A 20,575-nucleotide genomic window follows, 5' to 3' on the forward strand; every position below is an offset into this window, starting at 1 on the left:
ATAAAAAGTTTCAAAAATCTATTGAATCTAGTTTGTCTAACAAATAATATGTATTATCACTATTATTTATTTTTACTTTTATTAACTTTATTTCTTTTGATGTGAGACAAAAGGATTTCCTTCCAAGTTATTAATGTCTGGTGATTTCAATGTTAACTTGGATTGTTTTCTTAACTTCTTCCCAATAATAGTTTTTTTCCCATTTTACAGAGGACTTTGCCAAGATTAATGTGAAATTTTGTTTGTTTTCTTCACAGGTCTGTCTTTTTACCTCACTAACCAATTATCTAGGATATCCAAATTTTGTTGCTCTGAAACCCCTTCGAACACTAAGAATTTTATCTGGATTTGAAAGAGTAAGGGTAAGAAAAATAACTTACAGAAGCCTATCTCTGAAAAAAAAAAGTGTGCACAAAATTAGTCTTTGTAGAAATGATGATTTCAGTCAATAAACATTTATTAAGTGCCTATTATGTGCCAGACACTGTACTAAGCACTTAGGATACAAAGAAAGGCAAAAGACAGTCCCTATCCTAAATAAACTCACAATCTAATAGAGGAGACACCATGCAAACAAAAACATATGAACAAGCTGTATACAGAATAAATAGGAAACAAACAACAAAAGGAAGGCTCTAAAATTAAGAGGAACTGAGAAAGGCTTCCTACAGAAGGTGAGATTTTAGCTAGGACTTGAAGGAAGCCAGAGAAGCCTGGAGGCAGACTGTAGCCTTCTTTCTGTATACTTAGGACCCATAAACACAGCCTCTCATTTGATTGCCTAGCCACAGGTAGATTCTCACACAATAGTTTTCATTATTTAGATTTCATGTTTTTACATATCATAAGACTGTCCAATGTGATCAAAAGGAGGATCTGATAATTGAGGGGGATATCTTCAAATTCAGAAGAAATTCCACTTTTGTTTTTAGTCAATCAACAAGAATTTATTAAATGCTATATGCCAGTCATTATACTAAGTACTGGGAAAACAAAAACATTTTTTATGAATAAGATTCCCAGAAATATCTGGTCTGAAAATGAAATCTCTGATTGATTAAGTGATTTCTTCTACATTTAATCCACAATCATTTTGGTCAAATTTTTCACTGAATTGACCAACGTAAATTTTTCGCTGTTCAGTGTACAGTCTAAGATGTTTAACTGAATCAGCCATTGTAGTAGTGAAATCTACTGTGATTCACAACTTAGAAACTCAAAAAGAAAAATGAGTTCATGTAACTCAATAGTGAAATATATTTTTTAAAGCTCAAAATTAAATGAATGACTAGGTTAACATCCAAAAACAAGGTAATAGTAAAACATACCTAAATAAGGTAAAAAAGTAATTGAATAGTGCATGGCCTTAGACTAAAGATGGGTGGTGGATCCCAAATGTTGAGGGTCAATAATTGAATGAACTACTGATCTCACAATTGCCCCTTTTGTGAATTATCTGGTCCTTTGCTTATATAAATTATGTTTGATTATCAAGGCTCCAGCACCATCTAGGTCTATTTTAAATTTTTTTGGTTGTTGTTGTTATCCTACAAAATGGAGTTATTAAATGAGTGGATTTGTACATATCATGAAATCTTGAAAGACTCTGACATTAGCTAGTATAAGTGCTTGCAGTACTTGGATCCCAAGTTGGGTCCTACATATTCTCCAAATGTAAGGCAATATATATGTTGCATTGAATTACAGAAAATAAATAATTTATGCTCTGACAAGATAAAAAAGTTACCAAATTACAAGTCTTCAGAATCTTTAGTTTAATGTATGGTTCTAAAGTTATAATTTGTAAGACTTTTTAGATTTTCATATGATATATTGCATTTCATATATTGTTCTCTTTTCTGGAATACAAAAATATTTAATGAATTCATCTTGCCAATAACAATTATCTTCTCTTTTTTATTTATATGTTTCATCAGAATTATCTCAAAATTTGGTTTATTTACTCAACATGTGGTTTTAAAAGTCTAAAAGATTGGCCTTCCTAATTCTTATAGTACATTTGGCATTAATAGTTTTTAAATGATCTAATGCAAAAATTATTTAATAACTTTTCATGACTTAGATTTCTGTTCTTTTCTAGGTGGTCGTGACTACGTTAGTAAGAGCAATTCCATCCATCTTAAAAGTGCTTCTGGTCTGCCTAACATTTTGGCTAATTTTTAGTATTATTGGAGTAAATCTGTTTGCTGGCAAGTTCTCAGAATTTGTTAATACCACAAGTATTTTAAGCTTTCTTGAAACTTCTGTCCAAAATAAGTCTGAATGTGAGATGCTTATGAACACCAGCAAAGATGTGATCCTTGGGAATATTAATGGAGATGTGCAGTGGGAAAATGCAAAAGTAAACTTTGATAATGTTGGAAATGGTTATCTTTCTCTCTTTCAAATAGTAAGTTACTCTTACAGAATTTTTTTTAATATATATTCTATAGTGTATGAATGAATAAAGAGCAGAGTGTCCATTTTCTGTGTTCGGTTTTATACTTCTAACCACATATGAAGCAGAAATATTTGACAAAGTATCTCATGAGATCTTTATGGATCCCATGGAAAAATGTGGTTTTGATGATAATACTGTTTTATATAGTCACATATGATTAGATGTCCATGTTCAAAGTTTCATGGGTACAACCTGAAATGTCCTTGGTGGCCTCAGTGGGAGTTATCTTTTTAATTAAAAAATATTTAGAACTGTAATTTCATTGGTATGTGAACTTTTGGTATAGAAAATCCTTTCACCAATGCAGACCAGTAACTCCTCTAAATTTAACAGTCTTTAACCAGTAGGTTAGGTGATTTACTTCTGGCCACAGTTACTATGTGGCAGATACATAGCTTGATCCCAGGTATTCCAGACTCCAAGGCCAGGTCTTTATGAAATAGTTTAGGCTGTTGTCTTCTTTTTTGACTAACTACTTGATAAAAGATGCAGCAGGCCTACTTATTATATTGGTGTATTAACACAACTTTGTAGGGATAGCTGATATGTCAGAAGGTAGAATCAATATTCATAAACCTGGAAATTATGGGACAAAACAAAGAAAATGAAATCTTTCAGAAGAACAAAAGTAAAATCTTGTATTTAGGTTAAAAAAAAAACAATTGCACAACTATGGGACAGGAGATAACCTAACATAAAATCAGCTCATTTAAAAGACCAGGAGGTTTTAGTAGGAGATAAACTTAACAAGAACCACCAATGTGACAAGAGCACTACAAAATACCATGTAATCTTAGACTGATTTATTGGTAATGTCCTAATCAATTAAAGTAATGCTTTTATGATTGGTCAAGACCATATCTGAAAAATTGTTTTGAGTTCCAAGTGGCAGCTGTTAAGAAAGATATTCACACAAGGGAGTAACCCAAATGGTGAGAAAACTTCAAGTAATATCGTGGGAAGTCAAGTTATGGCTAGTGTATATAAAAGTTGGCTTCCATGGTTTTCATAATCCTTCTCCTTCTACCACCACCCCAAACCTACTGTCACTGCAAGATAAAAATTGAATCTCCTTTTTTTTTTTTAGTATCACTATCCCATTGATGGAGAGAAAGGGGCAAAACATGAACATATACACACACACATTTGTCAGTGAGTGTGATGAAGAGGCCTCTAAGCAAAGAGCTATGTATGGCAAACTGGAAATTAGCACCATAATATTTACTACTGACTTCATCGTGCTGTCCAGGTGTCCTGGCAGAGAGAGCTAGAGTAAGAGTAGGAGGACTGGAAATAAAATGGGGCATCAAAAGAAAGGGCATCAAAAAAGGGGCATTAATCAAAAGAGCATTTTCTCTTTTTTATTAAATAAATGATTTTCTAGCTTTTCCATATAGAAGTATACTAATTGTTGAAGAAGATTCTAGCTTCTATGCCAGTCATAATTCATGACCAGTATAGTAAAAGCAAACAAAGGTTCTAATCTCAAGGATGAAGGGTGTTAGATCTTTACCAGTCAATGTTCTGGGATCACCCCCAAAGTCATCAAAGTAGTACTTTCATGGAGAATTCAACTTTTAAAAGGAAATAGAAGCTCTTTTTATTTTTAATGAATTTATTTAACAAATAAAATTTTATTTTTTAATGAATGTAATTGTGGAGTCAGTGTGGCAGAGGAGTAAAGATTTTTAGGTTTATTGTGTTCTCTTAAGAAACCTGAAATCATATCATATAGGGAACCATAAGCCATAAAGTCATCACCATTGACAGGTGATGGAGTCAAAATGGAGGATTTTAAGCACTTTTGTGAATTATCAATGGAATCTTATTGTTGTTGATTACTCAACTCAGACTTTTAACATATCCTTTTTATTCTATTGAAGATGTCACCCTACCAAAACCTAACCTTGGATTGCTTATAACATTCTCTGTTTTCACTCTTACTCATATGCTATTAAACAATGCTAGAGAGCATCATGAAATCATGGTACCTGGGTCCACTATGATTTCATGTTTCTGATTGGCCAAAGATAGGTCCTTGCCCAAGTACCACCTAATGGTTATTTTTTTGGCCCTGATGGCTCAGAGTAAATTTAAATAGTAATTGTTTCTCTTTTGATCATAAACAACCCTGAGGGTCTCCCCCTCCCAGTTTGATTTCTTTTCATTAAAAGGGCCATCCCTTGGCTCACTTCTTAAACAGGCCTAATCATTAAATGAGGTTGCTTCAGTCAAAGTTAGAACTCGGAAAGACCTTAGCTTAAAAAGCCCATGGTCTCACAATGCATCCTGGACCATCTCCAGTCATCCTGATCTATGTCTGGCCACTGGACCCAGATGGCTCTGGAGGAGAAAATGAGGCTGGTGACTTTGCACAGCCCTGCCTCACTGTAATCCAATTCACTTGCAAGTCATCATCTTCCTGATGTCATGGTCCTCTTCGACAACAAAGATACAAACCACACACAAATTTGAACCAGGGAATTCCTGTAACAAGGCAATCATTTTATACTTCCCTAATTGACTCACTATTCCACCCATCACAATGACTTTTCTTAACCTTTTCATCCCTCCTCAAACTTCCATACCTCCCCTATCCTGACTCTCTCAGCTAAGAACTTCGCTTCATGTTTCACAAAAATAAATAATAATAATTGAGGCTATTCACTCAATGAGAAGGAAAATTTCTCTCCTCATCTGTCTCCTGGCTTCTCTGAATTCTTTTAAGTTCCAACTAAAATCAAGTGTTCTATAAGAAGCTAGTTGACTTGACTTGTCATTAACTAAGCTTGACTTCTTTCTTGTTCTTAATCATGGGATCCAGAGGCAAATTTAATAAATGTCATCTTTGCAGGCCACATTTAAAGGATGGTTGAATATCATGTATTCAGCTGTTGATTCAAGTGATGTAAGTATGGAACAATTTTATCAATAACAGTCACATGCATATAACACTTTATGGTTAACAAAGCATGCTCTTCAAAATAACCCCATAAGAAAGGTAGTGTAAAAATTATTACCTCCATTTTAGAGATGAGGAAATGGAGATTCAGAAGGAGTATTTTTGGCAGAGGTCACAAAACTAGGAAGTAGTAGAGGCAAGACTCAAAGTGAGGTCTACTGATCTCAAACTCCCACCACTACAACATTCTTTGCCCTTCCCCTCTCTACATCTAGCTGTCCAAATAAAATAAGATGGTACTTTAAAGTTCTTGGCACATAGTAATTGTTTAATAAATATTTATTGATGGATTGATTATTGATTAACTAGGTGCTTAATAAATGCTTATTCCTTTTCCTTTCCCTCTTTTTCCTTCTTAAAGGAAAACTAAAATTCTCAATTATATATCACTTTAATATGTCTAGAGCACCTTTCTCTGAATGATTTTTTGAGGGAGATGGTATAAATTATCCCTATTTGAAGATAAAGAAACTGAGCCTTAGAAAAGTAGGACTAATCATTCCTAGTCACAGAATTAGTCTATGTCATAGTCAGGATACAGACTATAGTTTCCTGACTCCAAGCTCATCACTTTTACCTCTACACTGTGCTATACCTTCTCTGGAAATTAAGGGTTCTTAACCTTGTGTGCATGTATATGTGTTTGCATGTGTCTGTGTCTATGTCTGTGTGTGTGTGTGTGTGTGTGTGTGTGTGTATGTGAGCGAGAGAGAGAGAGGGAGAGAGAGAGAGAGAGAGAGAGAGAGACAGTGAGTCAGAGAGAGATTGGCCTCCTTGGCAATCTGGCAAAACCTATGAATCCCTTCTCAGAATAATATTTTAAAATAATTGTGAAAATGATAAATTTGAGTCAATTTAGTGAAAAGAAAGGTGATTTTTTTTGCTCCAAGTTCATGGACCTTTTAAATATATCATCAGACTTCCAAGGAGTCTGTGGACTCCAGGTTAAGAAACTATGTTCTAGATTATGAACCTTTAAAAGTAAATCAAAGCAAAATAGTGAGTCCCAGATGAGGGGCTAAAAATATAAAACCCAAGATAAGTATATACATTTTCTTGTACAAAATGAAAGATCCCACCTAATCATTGGCAATATGCTGTTAATGTTTGCTAATTTTACAGGTAGATAGCCAGCCTAAGTATGAGAACAAACCCTACATGTATCTTTACTTTGTCAGCTTTATCATCTTTGGAGTGTTCTTTCCATTTGTCCTCTTCATTGGTGTCATCATTGATTATTTCAAGCAACAAAAAAAGATAAGTATTCTTGTCTTTCCTTATTCATTTCACTTGGATTCCTTAAACATTAGTGAAGAATTTTATGTTACATAAGAAATCATTTTGACACTAGGAATGTTAAATGAAGAATTCAATTCTTGCCCTTGAGGAGTTTACATTTTATAGGAGAGGATACTCCACGTACATAAACAAAGGAGTATAATATAAGGAGGAGAGCAATGGTGCAAAAAAGAGATCCAAACAAAATTCTTTGGGAAGGTGTGAGAGGGGAGAAGTCATTCTCATTGGGGATGACCAGGGATGGCTTCATGGAGGAAGAAGAACCTCAGCTGGATCTTAAAAGAAAAGATAAGTCTTTTTTTGTGAGGCAATTGGAGTTAGGTGACTTGCCCAGAGTCACACAGCTAGAAAGTGTTAAGTGTCTGAGGGCATATTTGAACTCAGGTCCTTCTGACTCCAGGGTCAGTGCTCTATCCACTGCACCAACCTAGCTTCCCCTGAAAAAAATAAACCTTAAAAAGTCAGAAATAAGAATTTGAAGGATTCACCTTGTTCTTTATAAACAATGGGAGAACCTTTGCCCATTTGCAGTCCTGTGGCATCTGTCACATTCATAATTGCTCAACAGCCTCCACCACTAATTCAACTCTCTTGTCCACAAAGTTTCTCAATACCCTTGATGTAATTGATGCAATTGAAGATGCAATTGAGCCTGGACCTAGGGACCTGTACTCAATGAGAGCAACTAAGCAGTGATCTCTTAAAATCTCCTCCAAAGTCTTCGATTTTAATCTGTGGTAACTATTATTGTCGTTATTTTAAATTTTACAGTCTGAAAATAATTGCTCTGTATAGAGGTGTTTATCTCCTGTCAAACAGGAGATGAATGGTTATGCAGTCTCTCTGAAAGATCTGTGAAAGCCAAATGAAGAATGAGGAGGGTTGATCACCAATAGTAAAATCTGCAGAGAATTTTGAGTCATTGAGGCCTGAAACACATTAAATGATCTTATGGCTCATTGGTGACCTCTGAAAGAAGTTTTAGTTGAATATTGAGGGCAAAAGACAGGTAACAAGAGCTTTGTCTTCTCTGGAAACAACTTGGTGGTCAGAATGTAGAAACTTTTATATGAGCCCTAAGCCTCAAAAAAACATGAGGTTCTAGATTTTTCACCTCATAAAGTTACCATTTATTTAATTCAACTCAACAAATATTTAAGTACACATTACATGCAGAACACTGTGCTAGATTCTGGGAGAGATACAAAGTTCACTTAACATTTAATTTCTGCTCTCATTGTCCTGTTTTAGAAGGGAATTATGAAAAATCCACGATGATTGATAATATATTTGTCAGTGAAATGCCCAGAGAAGCCCATTAGAAGGCAGAAAATGAAGTCAGACTACATCTAAATTTGGGAGCTAGGTGGCTCAGTGGATAGAGTGCCAGGACTGTAATCAGGAAGACCTGAGCTCAAATCTGACTTCAGACATGCACTAGTTGTATGACCTTTGGCAAGTTACTTAACCCTGTTTGTCTCAGTTTCTTCATCTGTAAAATGATGAAAAATTGTTCCAGTATTTTTGCCAAGAAAATACAAAAAGTTGGACACAATTGAAATGACTGAACAACAAAATGTCTAAGTAACCTATAGTTAAACCCACAACCAGATATTGGATTCTGTCATTGCTGAACTATATAGCCTATTGATTTTATATATTTGCATAGATGCACCAAGCTACTTACAAATAGAGCCCATAATATAAGTTTTATTTACTTCTACAATTCACATAATTACATCCATTTTTAAAAGGATAAAATGCTACATGTTACTGTGGCTCTAAAAATGTTAGTGGTTTGGAGAAAACTGAGGTGATAAATATGATTTTAAATAGTTTTCATTTCTTTTTTTTTTTACATTAGAGGTGAATCTATCTTTATGACAGAGGGGCAGAAGAAATCCTACAACTCAATGAAAAAGTTAAGGTACAAGAAACCAATACCTCGCCCAGGGGTAAGCCAAACTTCTATTACTTACCCAGATTTTCAAAAGAGGCTTTTATTACATCTATTAAAAACTTTTCTTTTTCAAAATATAAAGTGAGAAAGTTTTTTTTTATTTCTGAGAAAATATACAGCCTTTGATTTTAAAATAGAAATTATTGGGATTTTACAATATCCTTAACTCATCTGCTCTTTTTTAATTATCTATAATAGTGATAATATAAGAATTTTTGTCTAAAATTCTTATCCAAGGCTATGGAATCATTTATCACTTTGCATTATATACAAACTATACATATTCCAATATTTTTCTGATCCTTCTTGGCATATCTATGATAACAGTCAATTGAAATATCTCCTTGCCCTTAAGTGGGTAGTTTCCTAAATTGCTACAGTAATACAAATTCATTAATAAGAGGACAACTATCCCTTGATGAACCTCTCTGAACTTAGCAAGGGTAGGCTTTGGATGACATTCTGTCAGTGAATTGACATTCAAAGTCTTTCAACTTGGGAAAACCTATTGAAGCTTATGCTACACTGTCATAACCTTGGACAGCACAGAATCACAACCATAACCTGACAAGGTTTCATGCTACTTCATTAGTTGAGGAGATGAAATGATAGAATGAATAATATACCTTTTCTAAGAACCACCATTCATTCAACACATTTATTAAGCTCCTTGAATCTGAATTTAGAGATGTAAGGGACCTTATACCTCATTAAATTCACCTCCTAAATTTTTCAGATGAAGAAAAAAAATGAAAACCTGAAAAGTTAAGTGATTTTCAAAATTATATAATCACTAAGTGTCAGAACTTGGGATGGAACTCATCTTTTCACTTCATAACTAGTACTCTTTCTGCTAGGATCATAGGATCATAGATTCAGAGTTTTAAAAAGTGATGTTAGAGGTCATTTTGTCCATTTGCCTCACTTTACAGAGGAAACTTATCCCTAGAGAGGTGTTAGGTGATTTGCCCAAGGTCATGTGCATAGTGAGTGGCATGGTTAGAATTCAAATTGAAGTCATCTGACTCAAAATCAAATATTCTTTCCATTGTACCAACTATATCCACTGAATCTCATTCTGCCTTCTGAACCATTCTTCAGATATTTGAAAATAGTAATCGTGGTTTCGCTTTTCCAATTTGAATAAGCCTAGTTCCTCCAGTAAGGCCTTATATGTCATGATCAGGCTTCATTTTCCATTCTTCATCACCTTCCTCTGTCAATGCTCTGATTTGCCAAGGTCCTTCCTAAAATAATAGATCTATGACTGAATACATTATTTTAGAGGTGGTTTCTCCAGAGCCAAGGGCACAAGATTATAACGTTGTTCATTCTGAACCATATTTTTTTATTAATGCAACCCAGTTCTGTTTAGATTTCTTCAGCTACCACATTATACATTCCTAAATTATTGAATTTTCAATCCTCTAAAACTCTCAAGTCCTATTTTACTACTGTCTCTTTCTTCTATCCTACAAAAATAGCACTTGATTTTTTTTTTGGAATGAAATATAGGGCTTTACTCATACCCAATCAAATATTTTCTTACCAGTGGTAACCTAGACTTGGGCTAGTCTGTCATACTGAGATTTAGGGATAAGTAGGAGAAAGTAGATGTGTATGTGGTTGGGAATGGCACTCCTTTGAGAATCCCTCCATGCCAGGAAATTGGATTCTAAGAATGCGATGAAAAATCCCAATTAGTAGGGGCAAGTCAGACCTCTCCATTGCCCACAGAATCAAGGTGACATTTAACCCTTGACCTTGCTGTCCTAGATGTCTCCATTCCTCCCAAACCTTGAAAAGGGCTACTAGTTTTTCAGAAAAGATCATTTTGTCTTGTCTCATCCACTTGTTAATTGTAGAGCTATGTTCCCCCTGGGCAGCCTTATTACAATATGTACATGTATAAATGCTTTCTATGTAAACATTTTAAAGAATTTGGTAAAACCTTTCTGGCCAATCAAAAAAAATTGCTATCTCATTGGATTCAAGATATTTTTCTAGACTCAAGATTTTCATTGAACTTCATTCTGTTTTCTAATGTAATAGCTAATAAAATCATAGAATTTAGAGTTTCATGGGACCTCAAAGAGAACTTAATACAACTTCCTCATTTTACAGATGAGGAAACTGAGTCTGGGAAGAATAAAGTGAGAATTGAGAAACTAGAGGACATTGAACACCTGAAAACTTTGGTAATTTGTTCAAAGAGCAGTCAATTCATACATGATAATTCAATGTAGGTTTGCTACCAGAAGTTAAAGTCACATAGATTTGCTGGCTCATAGATAGAGAGGGATATCTAGCAAAGACCCAAGACTCAGAGACCAGGAAACATTATTCAAAAACAGAATTTAGCCTGAAGGCAATAGGCTACAGGAAATGATCCTGCTTTGTGTACCAGAAAGCTTGGTGACTAGAACAAGGACTCTACAATTGAAGACCTGGCCTTTTCTAGCCAATATATTCAAAGGAATTGACAAATTGCTCCTTATGGTAAGGGAAAAAAATATCAGGTGAGAAATTACTGACTTTTTTTTTAAGAAAGTTTTTTTTTAACTTAATCCAATGGCTGGATATGTTGAGCACATCTGTGTTCTAGCCATAAAGCAAGCCTTAGGGTTTTAAACTAAGAAAGCATGGCAGATTTCACTCTCTCTATGAAGAAAAGACACCACCCCAGGTAAGAACTATAATTCAAGTGAGAAGTGGGAAGCAGAAGGAAACTGTGTAACCTGATGCCCTGTGAAGCTGCACCTGGAAGCAATATCAGAAACCACAGAATCTGGGAACCAGTAATAAACAAAAGTCACATATCTAGTAGAAACTAGGTATTACACAAGATCAGGGGGAACAAGCCTAGTGAGAATATCACGACACAAGTAGAAAACATCAACAATCCTTTTATTTTGGAAGGTATAGTTGCCCCTCTTTGTCTTTCCCAGCCACATTTCCTATTTGTGATGCCATCCATGTGTTGACCTGAAAGCATTTGTTCCCTATGTTTGTACGTCTCCATGTGAGTTCCCTTTTTAATCTGGTTTTCCCACTGATGTTAAGTGTATTTGTGGGACAGTGTGTATACATAGGTTTATAGAAGAGATATTTTATTGCTACTTTTCTTATTCTTCTATTTTATCAAATGCCTTTGATTTGAACTTACTCTATGATTTGACTATTAAAGGAAAAGATATTAATGAGGGCTTGTGAGATAAAATTTAGAGTAGATGTGTCTCCTGAGAGCATGTTGAAGTTGGGACATTCTTCTCTGAGGCATACATATGTAAGTAGCCAAGTACCTAGGGGTGCTATTTTTTGGTGCTATATTTTGTCCACAAAAATATTGTAAGGAACTTTGTCAGATGTCACTTTTTTATGTCTAGACATTTTCCTAATCTGTCATTCTGATAACTGTCCAAAAAAGAAAATAACATAAATCTGACATGACTTATTCTTGGGCAACCCATAATGGCTTTTAATAATCATAGTCCCCCTTTCTAAGTGTTTGAAAACAATACGTTTAACAATGTGTCCTGAAATTATGATGGGAATCAAAGTTGAATTTTATTGATTAAGAAAAATATATTTTATGAACCTAACGATTTTTAAAAAGCATTTGCAAGACTCCTATACATTTTACATCTTTTTGATTTTGATACTTTTCATTATTGCAGAACAAATTCCAAGGATATGTATTTGACCTTGTAACAAAAGATGCTTTTGAGATTACCATCCTAGTACTTATCTGTCTCAACATGATGATCATAATGGTGGAAACAGATACAGAGAGTGCCTATAAGAGTGGAATTTTGTACCAGATCAACCTAGTGTTCATTGGCCTGTTTGCTGGAGAATGTGTGCTGAAGCTCATCGGCCTCCGCCATCACTACTTTACTGTAGGCTGGAACATCTTTGATTTTGTGGTGGTCCATATCTCCATTGCAGGTAAGGATGTTTCTTTTCAAGTGCCTATACTGATCTGAAATCCAGCAGACAAGAGCTTACAAGGTTCCTAATCTAAAACCTGTCTTCTGAGCCATTTTTATTTTTGCCATGAGTTCAAATGTGGCCTCAGAAACTTAGTAGCATTGTGACTTTGACAAATCAATTTCTGGTGAGCAAAGACAAAGATACCAAAAGGAAATAAACAAAGAAATCAGTGAAAGCCATGCTGATTCTACAACCATAGGCAATGAGGAGAGCTGTCATCATGGAAACAGAGGGAAAGTATATGGGTGCATTAGTCTCCATGCTGGCAGTGTAACAGTAGACATTCTCATGTACTGCCTCCCTTGAAAGCATTTAATAGCATGAAGCCATTCATCTATTTGGTCTGAGGCACTTGCCTTGGCATATTTAGGGCAAATTCTTACAGCAAAATCACTATGGGAATTACATGCATAAGGCTTGACTAAGACCAAAGACTTAGACAATTTTACCCAAAGTGGTTGCAGGAGTCTATTACTTCTCATTGTGTGACTATGATGGGACTAGTTAAATAACATGAGTTTAATAGCAATAATTATAAAGATCAATGATTTTGTCCAAAAAAAAACCTGCTTCACAAGCAAGAAGATAGCAGAGGTTTGGCTAAATTAAAGTCCATGGGGAAAGGGTGCCAGGTTTCGGTGACTGAGCTTAATATTAGTCATCAGTGCAATGACAACCACAAAACTTGGGAGCTGTGTGTCCATAATAAAGGAAACATAGTCCTGCTGTACTCCACCCCAGTCATGCCACAACAGGAGAACTGTGTTCTACTCTGCGTGCTACATTTTAAGAAGAATGTAGACAAGTTGGAAAATATCTGGCATCTAGAGATCATGGAGTCACTTAAATGAATCAGTCTGGACTGAGAATATGAAAACACTTCAGATATATAAAGGGATATTGCTATCATTTAGTCAGTCCACATGCATTCATTGAACACCTACTATGTGCAAGGCACTTGTCTAAGCTCTAGAGATACAAAAAAGTTTTTTTTTATTTTTTTGTTTTGTTTTGTTTTGTTTTTAAACAGTCCATGCTCTGAATAAGCTCACAGTCTAATAGGGGAGATAACATGCAAAAAACTATATCTATATCTATATGTATATATATAAAATATATATATAAATTTATATATATATATATATAAAATCAATTGGAGAAAGTAAAAAAAAGAGAAGGAACTACCATTAAGGAGCATCAGAAAGATTTCTTGCAGAAGCTGGGATTTTAGTTGGTACTTGAAGGAACTCAGGGAATCCAGGAGATAGTGATGGAGAGGGATAGAGTTCCAGTCATGGGGAGGCAGCCAGTGGAAATGCCCAGAGTTGAGAGGTGGAATGCCTTAATAGAGGAACAACAGGGAGATCAGTGTGACTGGATCTCAGAGTATGTATATGTGATGAAGTATAATAAGTCTGGAAAAGTAGGAGGGGACCAGGTTATGAAGGGCTTTGAATGCCAAACAGAAGACTTTATATTTGATCCTGAAGGTGATAGAAAGTTCATTGAATGGAGGGTGACATGGTCAGACTTGCACTTTAAGGAGATCAGTTTGGTGGCTTAGTGGAAGATGGAATAGAGTTGGAAGTGACTTGAGGACAGGTGACCAACCAGCAGGCTATTGCAATAATACAGGTGTGAGTTGATGAGGACCTAGACCAGGATGGTAGTAGTGTCAGAGGAGGGAGTGGAACATGTACAACAGATGGGTAGAATTGACAGGATTTTTCAACAGATTGGATATGGTGAATGAGAGAGAATAGGCAGTTGAGAATGATACCTTCGTTGAAAGCATGGGTGACTGAGAGAATGGTAATGCCCTCGACAATAATAGGAAAGTTAAGAAGAGGAAAGGGTTTAAGAGAATGATGATGACTTTGATTTTGGACATGTTAAGTTTTAGATGTCACCAAGACATTCAGTTGGAAGTCTCTAATGTGAAGTTAGAAAAGTGAAATATAAGGATGAAGGATTAGTAGCTCTGGACTTGAGCAGTTACTAGGAAGTTTCTATTCACCAACTATTTTAGCTCTTCACAGTCATAATATTCAAGGTGAAGTGAGTTCACTAGAGAAGCATGTCAAGGAAATATCACATAAAGGATTGAAGGCTAGACTTAGAGTCAGAAAACCTGAATTTAAAGTTGCCTCTGACATTCTACTTGTGTGATCATGGACAAGTCATGATCTATTAATGTTTCAGTCATCTCTGTAACAGTATAAATTAAAAACATGTTGCCAATCTATATTAATAGGGGGAATTTATATACCGAGAATTCCCCACACTGGTAAAATCACAGTCCTAGATGTCTAGACCTAAAATAAGTTCATTCACTAACGTTCTAAATTTACACAATAATAACACTGCCAATTATTTTATGATCTTGGTGCTCCTATTCAATCTATAGTTACTGTTAGGTATAGACTGTAATCTGCAATTCAATAGAATTATTGGGAGGGAATAAATGTGGAGAGGGAAGTCAAACCATGAGTTTAACCTAAGGAGGCAAATATAGAGAGTAAAGAAATTTCTGTTCAAAAGTATGTTATGTGGTATGTATATATGTCAGTATCATGATGTAAATGGACTGGACATACTTTAAAGACCTTTCACTAATCAGTTCATTTCACTCCATTTTCATAGAACCTAGGAATTTCATTCAGTATTTTATCTTCTGCTAAGGCTGTCCATTAGGCTTCAAAATATAAACTAGATTTATTTACTAAACAATGGATAAAGAAAGGATTCAGGATCCAGAATCAAGTACATCCCTTCCCCTTTCCATTGAATATCCAGTTTCCATGGCTCACAGTATTACTATGGGAGGGGCTCTAAGGAAGAGGGAACAGTCAGGGCATACTTCTCCTCTTACTATTGTAGCTCCCAGCAGGGATCAACCACTCAAATCTGCAATTTGTGAATTCACAATATGCTTAAATATTTTCCTTTTTATGTTTGTTTTTTCCAAAGTTATACTACTAACTGAATTGACACACACATATTTCCTGACCTATGGCCAGATGCAAGTGATTCGTCTCATCAGGTGTGGAAGAGTCTTGAATTTCATTAAAAGAACCAAGGGCATAGGCACATTGCTCTCTGCAATGATGCTGTCTCTTCCTGCTTTGTTGAACATTGTGCTTCTGCTCTTTTTGGTCATGATTATCTATGCTATTATCGGAATGTCCCAATTTGCCTATGTTAAGAAAGTTGCTGGAATTAATGATATGTTCAACTTTGAAACCTTTGGCAACAGCATGCTTTGCCTCTTCCAAATTACCACATTTGCTGGCTGGGATGGTCTGATAGCACCAATGCTTAACAAAGGACCACCAGACTGCAACCCTGAAAAACTTCACCCAGGAATTCCTTTGAAAGGAGATTGTGGAAGTCCCTCTTTGGGGATTTTCTATTTTGTGAGTTATCTCATCATATCCTTTCTGTTGCTTGTAAACATGTTCATTGTTGTTATCTTTGAGATTTTCAATGCTGTGACTGAAGAAAATGCTAAATCCCTGAGAGAAGAAGCCTTTGACAATTTCTATGAGGTTTGGCAAAAATTTGATCCTGACACAACTCATTTTATAGATTATAGTCAGCTCTCTGATTTTGCTGCTTCGTTGAACCCTCCTCTTCTTATAGCAAAGCCAAATAAAGTACAGCTCATGGCCATGGATCTGCCTGTGGCAAGAGGCAATCGAGTTTTCTGTCCTGATGTTCTGTTTGCTCTTGCAAAACGTGTTATAGGTGAAAGTGAAGAGTTTGACCGGCTCCATTTGCCAATGCGTGAGCAGTTTCTGTCATCATGTCTTTTTGAAATTTCCTATGAACCAGTTACGATAAAACAAAAACAAGAGCAAGAATCGGCTCCTGTTATTCAGCACATTTTAGAGGAATATGTATGAGGTATACATTAAAAAAAAGATGGAGACAGAGAGGATCCAATTATTAAAGATTACACAAACTTTGATCAGGTTAATGAGAACTCTGCTGTAGAGAAAGAAGATGATAAAAGCCATTCTCCCACTTCAATAGCTTCGTTGGGTAGCGTAATAGAACAAGAGAGAGAGAAACATGAAACTGACCAGACAGGAAAGGAAGTGGCAAAGGTGACAGGGAAAAGGAAAAGTAAGTAGAAATTCCATTTTGTCAGCAATTGGTTAAAACTTTCAGAATGACCAATTTTGAAAACAGGATTATTTTAGTAAGTCTATGCCAAAACAACTGTTTTTTGTTGTTTGTTTGTTTTTACCAACATAAGCTTAAGGTTGATGCTTCTAACAGTAGTGACAATTTACTAACTATGATTCCATATCAAAACAACTTTGATATGGGAGCATTATTTACACTGCTTCTCCTGCAAAAGAAGAATGACCAAAAAGCAGCTCAGAAAGACAGGAACCATGGATTAAGGGAGGCAGGGTCTAAATTTCTTGCGTTTAATAAAACACATGAGTCGAATGTTTCACTTTTGCCGTTGTCCTCCTTTCATAGGATCTATGCCATTCACTCCCCACTCCCCAACCACCACGTCTAGATTAAGAAACACAACAGTAAAATTAAATAATTTAATAATTTAATAAATAATAAAAAAGTAAATAATTTTACTGATTCCCTGCAATGCAATGATAAAAGTAGCTGCAACTACTGAGGGTTTAGCTCATGTACAGGAAAAACGTATCAGAACCACATTTCTTTGCATATAAAAAGTTTGTCAGTTTTGAGGCATCTGAAATGTATTTCATGTTGCATCTGAATTAAAAGTTTCATGCCTTACAGTCCCATGGGATTTCCCAAATATGTAAACTGCTGACTTTTAATAATATTTTAACCATTCATTCTCAAAAGTGCAAAGTCACTTCTAAAGGCTTTGTACCCAGCCTTTGTCTTATCTTGCTAGCTTCCTCTGCCCAATAGTCATTATTTTTTTTTAATCTGTGTCATAGACCCCTTTCATGGTCTGGTCTATAAACTGCCTCTCAGAATGTTTTAAATGCATAAAATAAAACACTTAGGATTATAAAGGAAACCAATTATATTGAAGTACACATATATGTATATAAATGCATACATACACATATGTGTATATATGTATATTCAAGGAAGCCAAGTAAAGAATCCAAGCACACTATCCCCACACCTTGCACATGATGTAAGGAACCATACTAAGGCTACATTTTTCTTATTAAAACACAGGCAGTCAATGGAGTAAAAAACTAATACTTTCTTGATTGTTTTGAATGAAACATAGCACTGCACCTTATCACTCTAAAATACCTAGAATGGTGAATATACAGATATTTCTGCTTCCATCTACAGGTATTTCTTACTGATCCTTCAATTCTCAGAACAGCTGAGATTATAGCTTTCTGTGAAATGCTTGCCTTTTTAGAAATAGATATTATGATGCTTGTCTGAGCAAACAGATATGACTTAGGCACAATATTTATCACATTACATATGTACCAGCATAATGCAATGCCAGATATATAATATACATGAGCTATAAATGTCTGTCAATGATGTCATTGACAAGCTTTTATAAGAATATATTCAGGATCCTGCAAGTATCAGCAGTTTGAAGGTTATAATACATATGTATGTGTGTATATATATATATATATGTATATATATATGTCTTTTCTATCTTCATCCTTCTCTCCCCACCTCCTATATCCAGAGTATGATAATCATTATACCTTTGAGAGACACTATGCAGAACAACTTTATTTTTTTTATAATAAAGTGTTATAACCTTAGCTGCATTGTGATATAACATGACAAGCAATGATAACTAACTTGGAAATAGAACCCCTTCCCCTCCCCCCCAAAAAAGAAATTAATTAGTACTTACCTTATATATCTTTTGTATTCACTTACCTGTTCTATATATTTCTCTCTAGTAGAATGTAAGCTTCTTGACAGCAGGGATTTTTTTTTGCTTTATTTTATGTTCTCCTATTCCTTTCACAGTGCCTGGTATATATTAAATGCTTCATACATGCTTGTTGAATTTAATTGATTATGAAAACTCTGTTTCCAATACAACTGCTGAATCATCAAACACTTGTATCAGTTTTTTTCCCCCTTAAAGCCAGCATTTGATTGCCTAAGTGCTTTGAAAATAGTTTCAGCAAGGCTTTTGAAGATATTCTGCATTTAGTAACAAATAGTAAAGATACTATATATCTCATACTAAATATTGTTTTACTTTGTTAAAGCCAATAAAAACTTTATATTGAAAAAAATAACACAATGAGATGTATGTTCTTTAAATAAATAAAAATTAATCATGCACTATTAAAATTTATGACTAATTGCCCCTTGTTTTTCTTTGCAACTGAATGCCCCATTGTTATTCAGGTATTCAAGTAATTTAAATCTATTTCTCTGAAAATACTTATATGACCCCCACTCTGCCTAGAAGGAACTGAGCACTCATTTAACTTCATACTCCTTGGATCTGTCTGTCACCTTCAAAGCCTCCTCTAAACCCACCTCTTTCTCTGAGAGCTGTAATCAAATTACCACTGCCATTGGCTCTGCCCTGTGACATGCTAGACCATAACCCCCTTTCCTGGCCACTATTCTTACTAAGGAAATTCCCTCTACCAAGACAGGAGAGCTCTGTCTTACAACTTACAGTCTTAAAGAGATGCCTCGGCACATAGAAGACAGCAATGGTTCATATCCAAGGTGTTTAATGAAATGTCAGAGTAAGAAAAGTAGCAACAAAATTGCTCCCTTACACCATAAATACATTAGTAGGAAGAATAGAAAGCCCATGCAGGGAGTGCTTGTAACTGAAGCACCTGTGGGATAGGCGAATCACCTCTAACACTATAAGGTGGCTGATATCTTCTAGTGATGTCATCATGCTCACCTTGCCTACTGCTGAACCTGTAGCCTCTGCTGCAATTGAATAGCTGCTGGATGCTGCTCTTCTAGACTCTGTCATTTTCCACTTTGGGCTCAGCTGAAATTCTTGGCTATTTTTTCCTCAAGTAGGAGTAAGTTTTGCCAAGCTTTCTTATATTAAAACCAGTATTTTTTTCTTTTTTTTAAAAAAGGTCCTTTTAATGTTTTATATTCTTTTTACCTTTTCTTTTCTTTTTCTCATCTCTATGATAAAAGTAAAATTCTTTGTTCAGACTTTGACCTTAATTAATGAGGCAAAACTCAGGGAAAAAAAAGGAATTAAAAGGAATTTATTTTAAAAACTTATGTCAAGGTAGCTTTAATGGCTGATCACTAGGGATCAGCAAGGATTCAAGATAGAACCAGCTTTTATTGATAACTTTCATAATGAGATAAAGACAATTTGGATAAGTCCACATCAGCAAAAGGGAATGGGTCATTGCATTGTAGTTAATCTCCAATTTCTGCATCTTAAGGAAATGAGAGTGTAGGTAAGGAAAATTAGCTTCAACTGGCTGGCTAGTAGATATGGGATGATAGCAGGCAATACAAAAGCTACAGGCTCCGTGACACCTCCCCCAACAAACAGAACCTCCCCAAAACTGATTAACAATTATGCTGAAAACAAGCCAGACTGGAGACAATGGAGGTCACTACATGAATTTCAATATCTATCCTAACCCACTTATTCACTACCCTCCAAATGTTATTCTTCATTTGTTATAATAGCATGTAATTATGCAATATAATGTTTCATAATTTTCAAAATGCCTTACATAGCATTTTACTAGGTAAATTTATAATTTAGAAATGGTTGTAGGGATAGTAGTTATCTTAATGGCCATCTAGTTTAATCTCCTTATTTTCCAGATGAGGAAACGAAAGGCCAAGGAGTTTATAACTTACCCAAGGTCAGACAAATAAATTACTTGTCTCATCAGAGCCAGAATTTGGACCCATATCTTCTGACTTCAGAAACCGT

At 35.2% G+C, this 20,575-nt stretch overlaps 1 protein-coding gene across 1 annotated transcript in view; it reads left to right on the plus strand.

Annotated features, from left to right (window-relative positions):
- The window catches only part of LOC114045692 (sodium channel protein type 9 subunit alpha-like), a 114,155-nt gene extending 95,229 nt beyond the window's left edge, over positions 1-18,926 (plus strand). The window contains exons 20-26 of the mRNA XM_027865796.1: positions 258-362; positions 2,102-2,410; positions 5,316-5,369; positions 6,546-6,680; positions 8,582-8,677; positions 12,360-12,630; positions 15,646-18,926. Coding sequence (XP_027721597.1) covers positions 258-362; positions 2,102-2,410; positions 5,316-5,369; positions 6,546-6,680; positions 8,582-8,677; positions 12,360-12,630; positions 15,646-16,580 — 1,905 coding nt within the window. The 3' untranslated portion in view covers positions 16,581-18,926. The remainder of the gene's footprint in view (positions 1-257; positions 363-2,101; positions 2,411-5,315; positions 5,370-6,545; positions 6,681-8,581; positions 8,678-12,359; positions 12,631-15,645) is intronic.
- Positions 18,927-20,575: the final 1,649 nt, after the last annotated feature.

The sequence above is a fragment of the Vombatus ursinus genome, unplaced genomic scaffold (assembly GCF_900497805.2).
Source record: "Vombatus ursinus unplaced genomic scaffold, bare-nosed wombat genome assembly UNPS02014779.1, whole genome shotgun sequence".
Taxonomy (NCBI): domain Eukaryota; kingdom Metazoa; phylum Chordata; class Mammalia; order Diprotodontia; family Vombatidae; genus Vombatus; species Vombatus ursinus.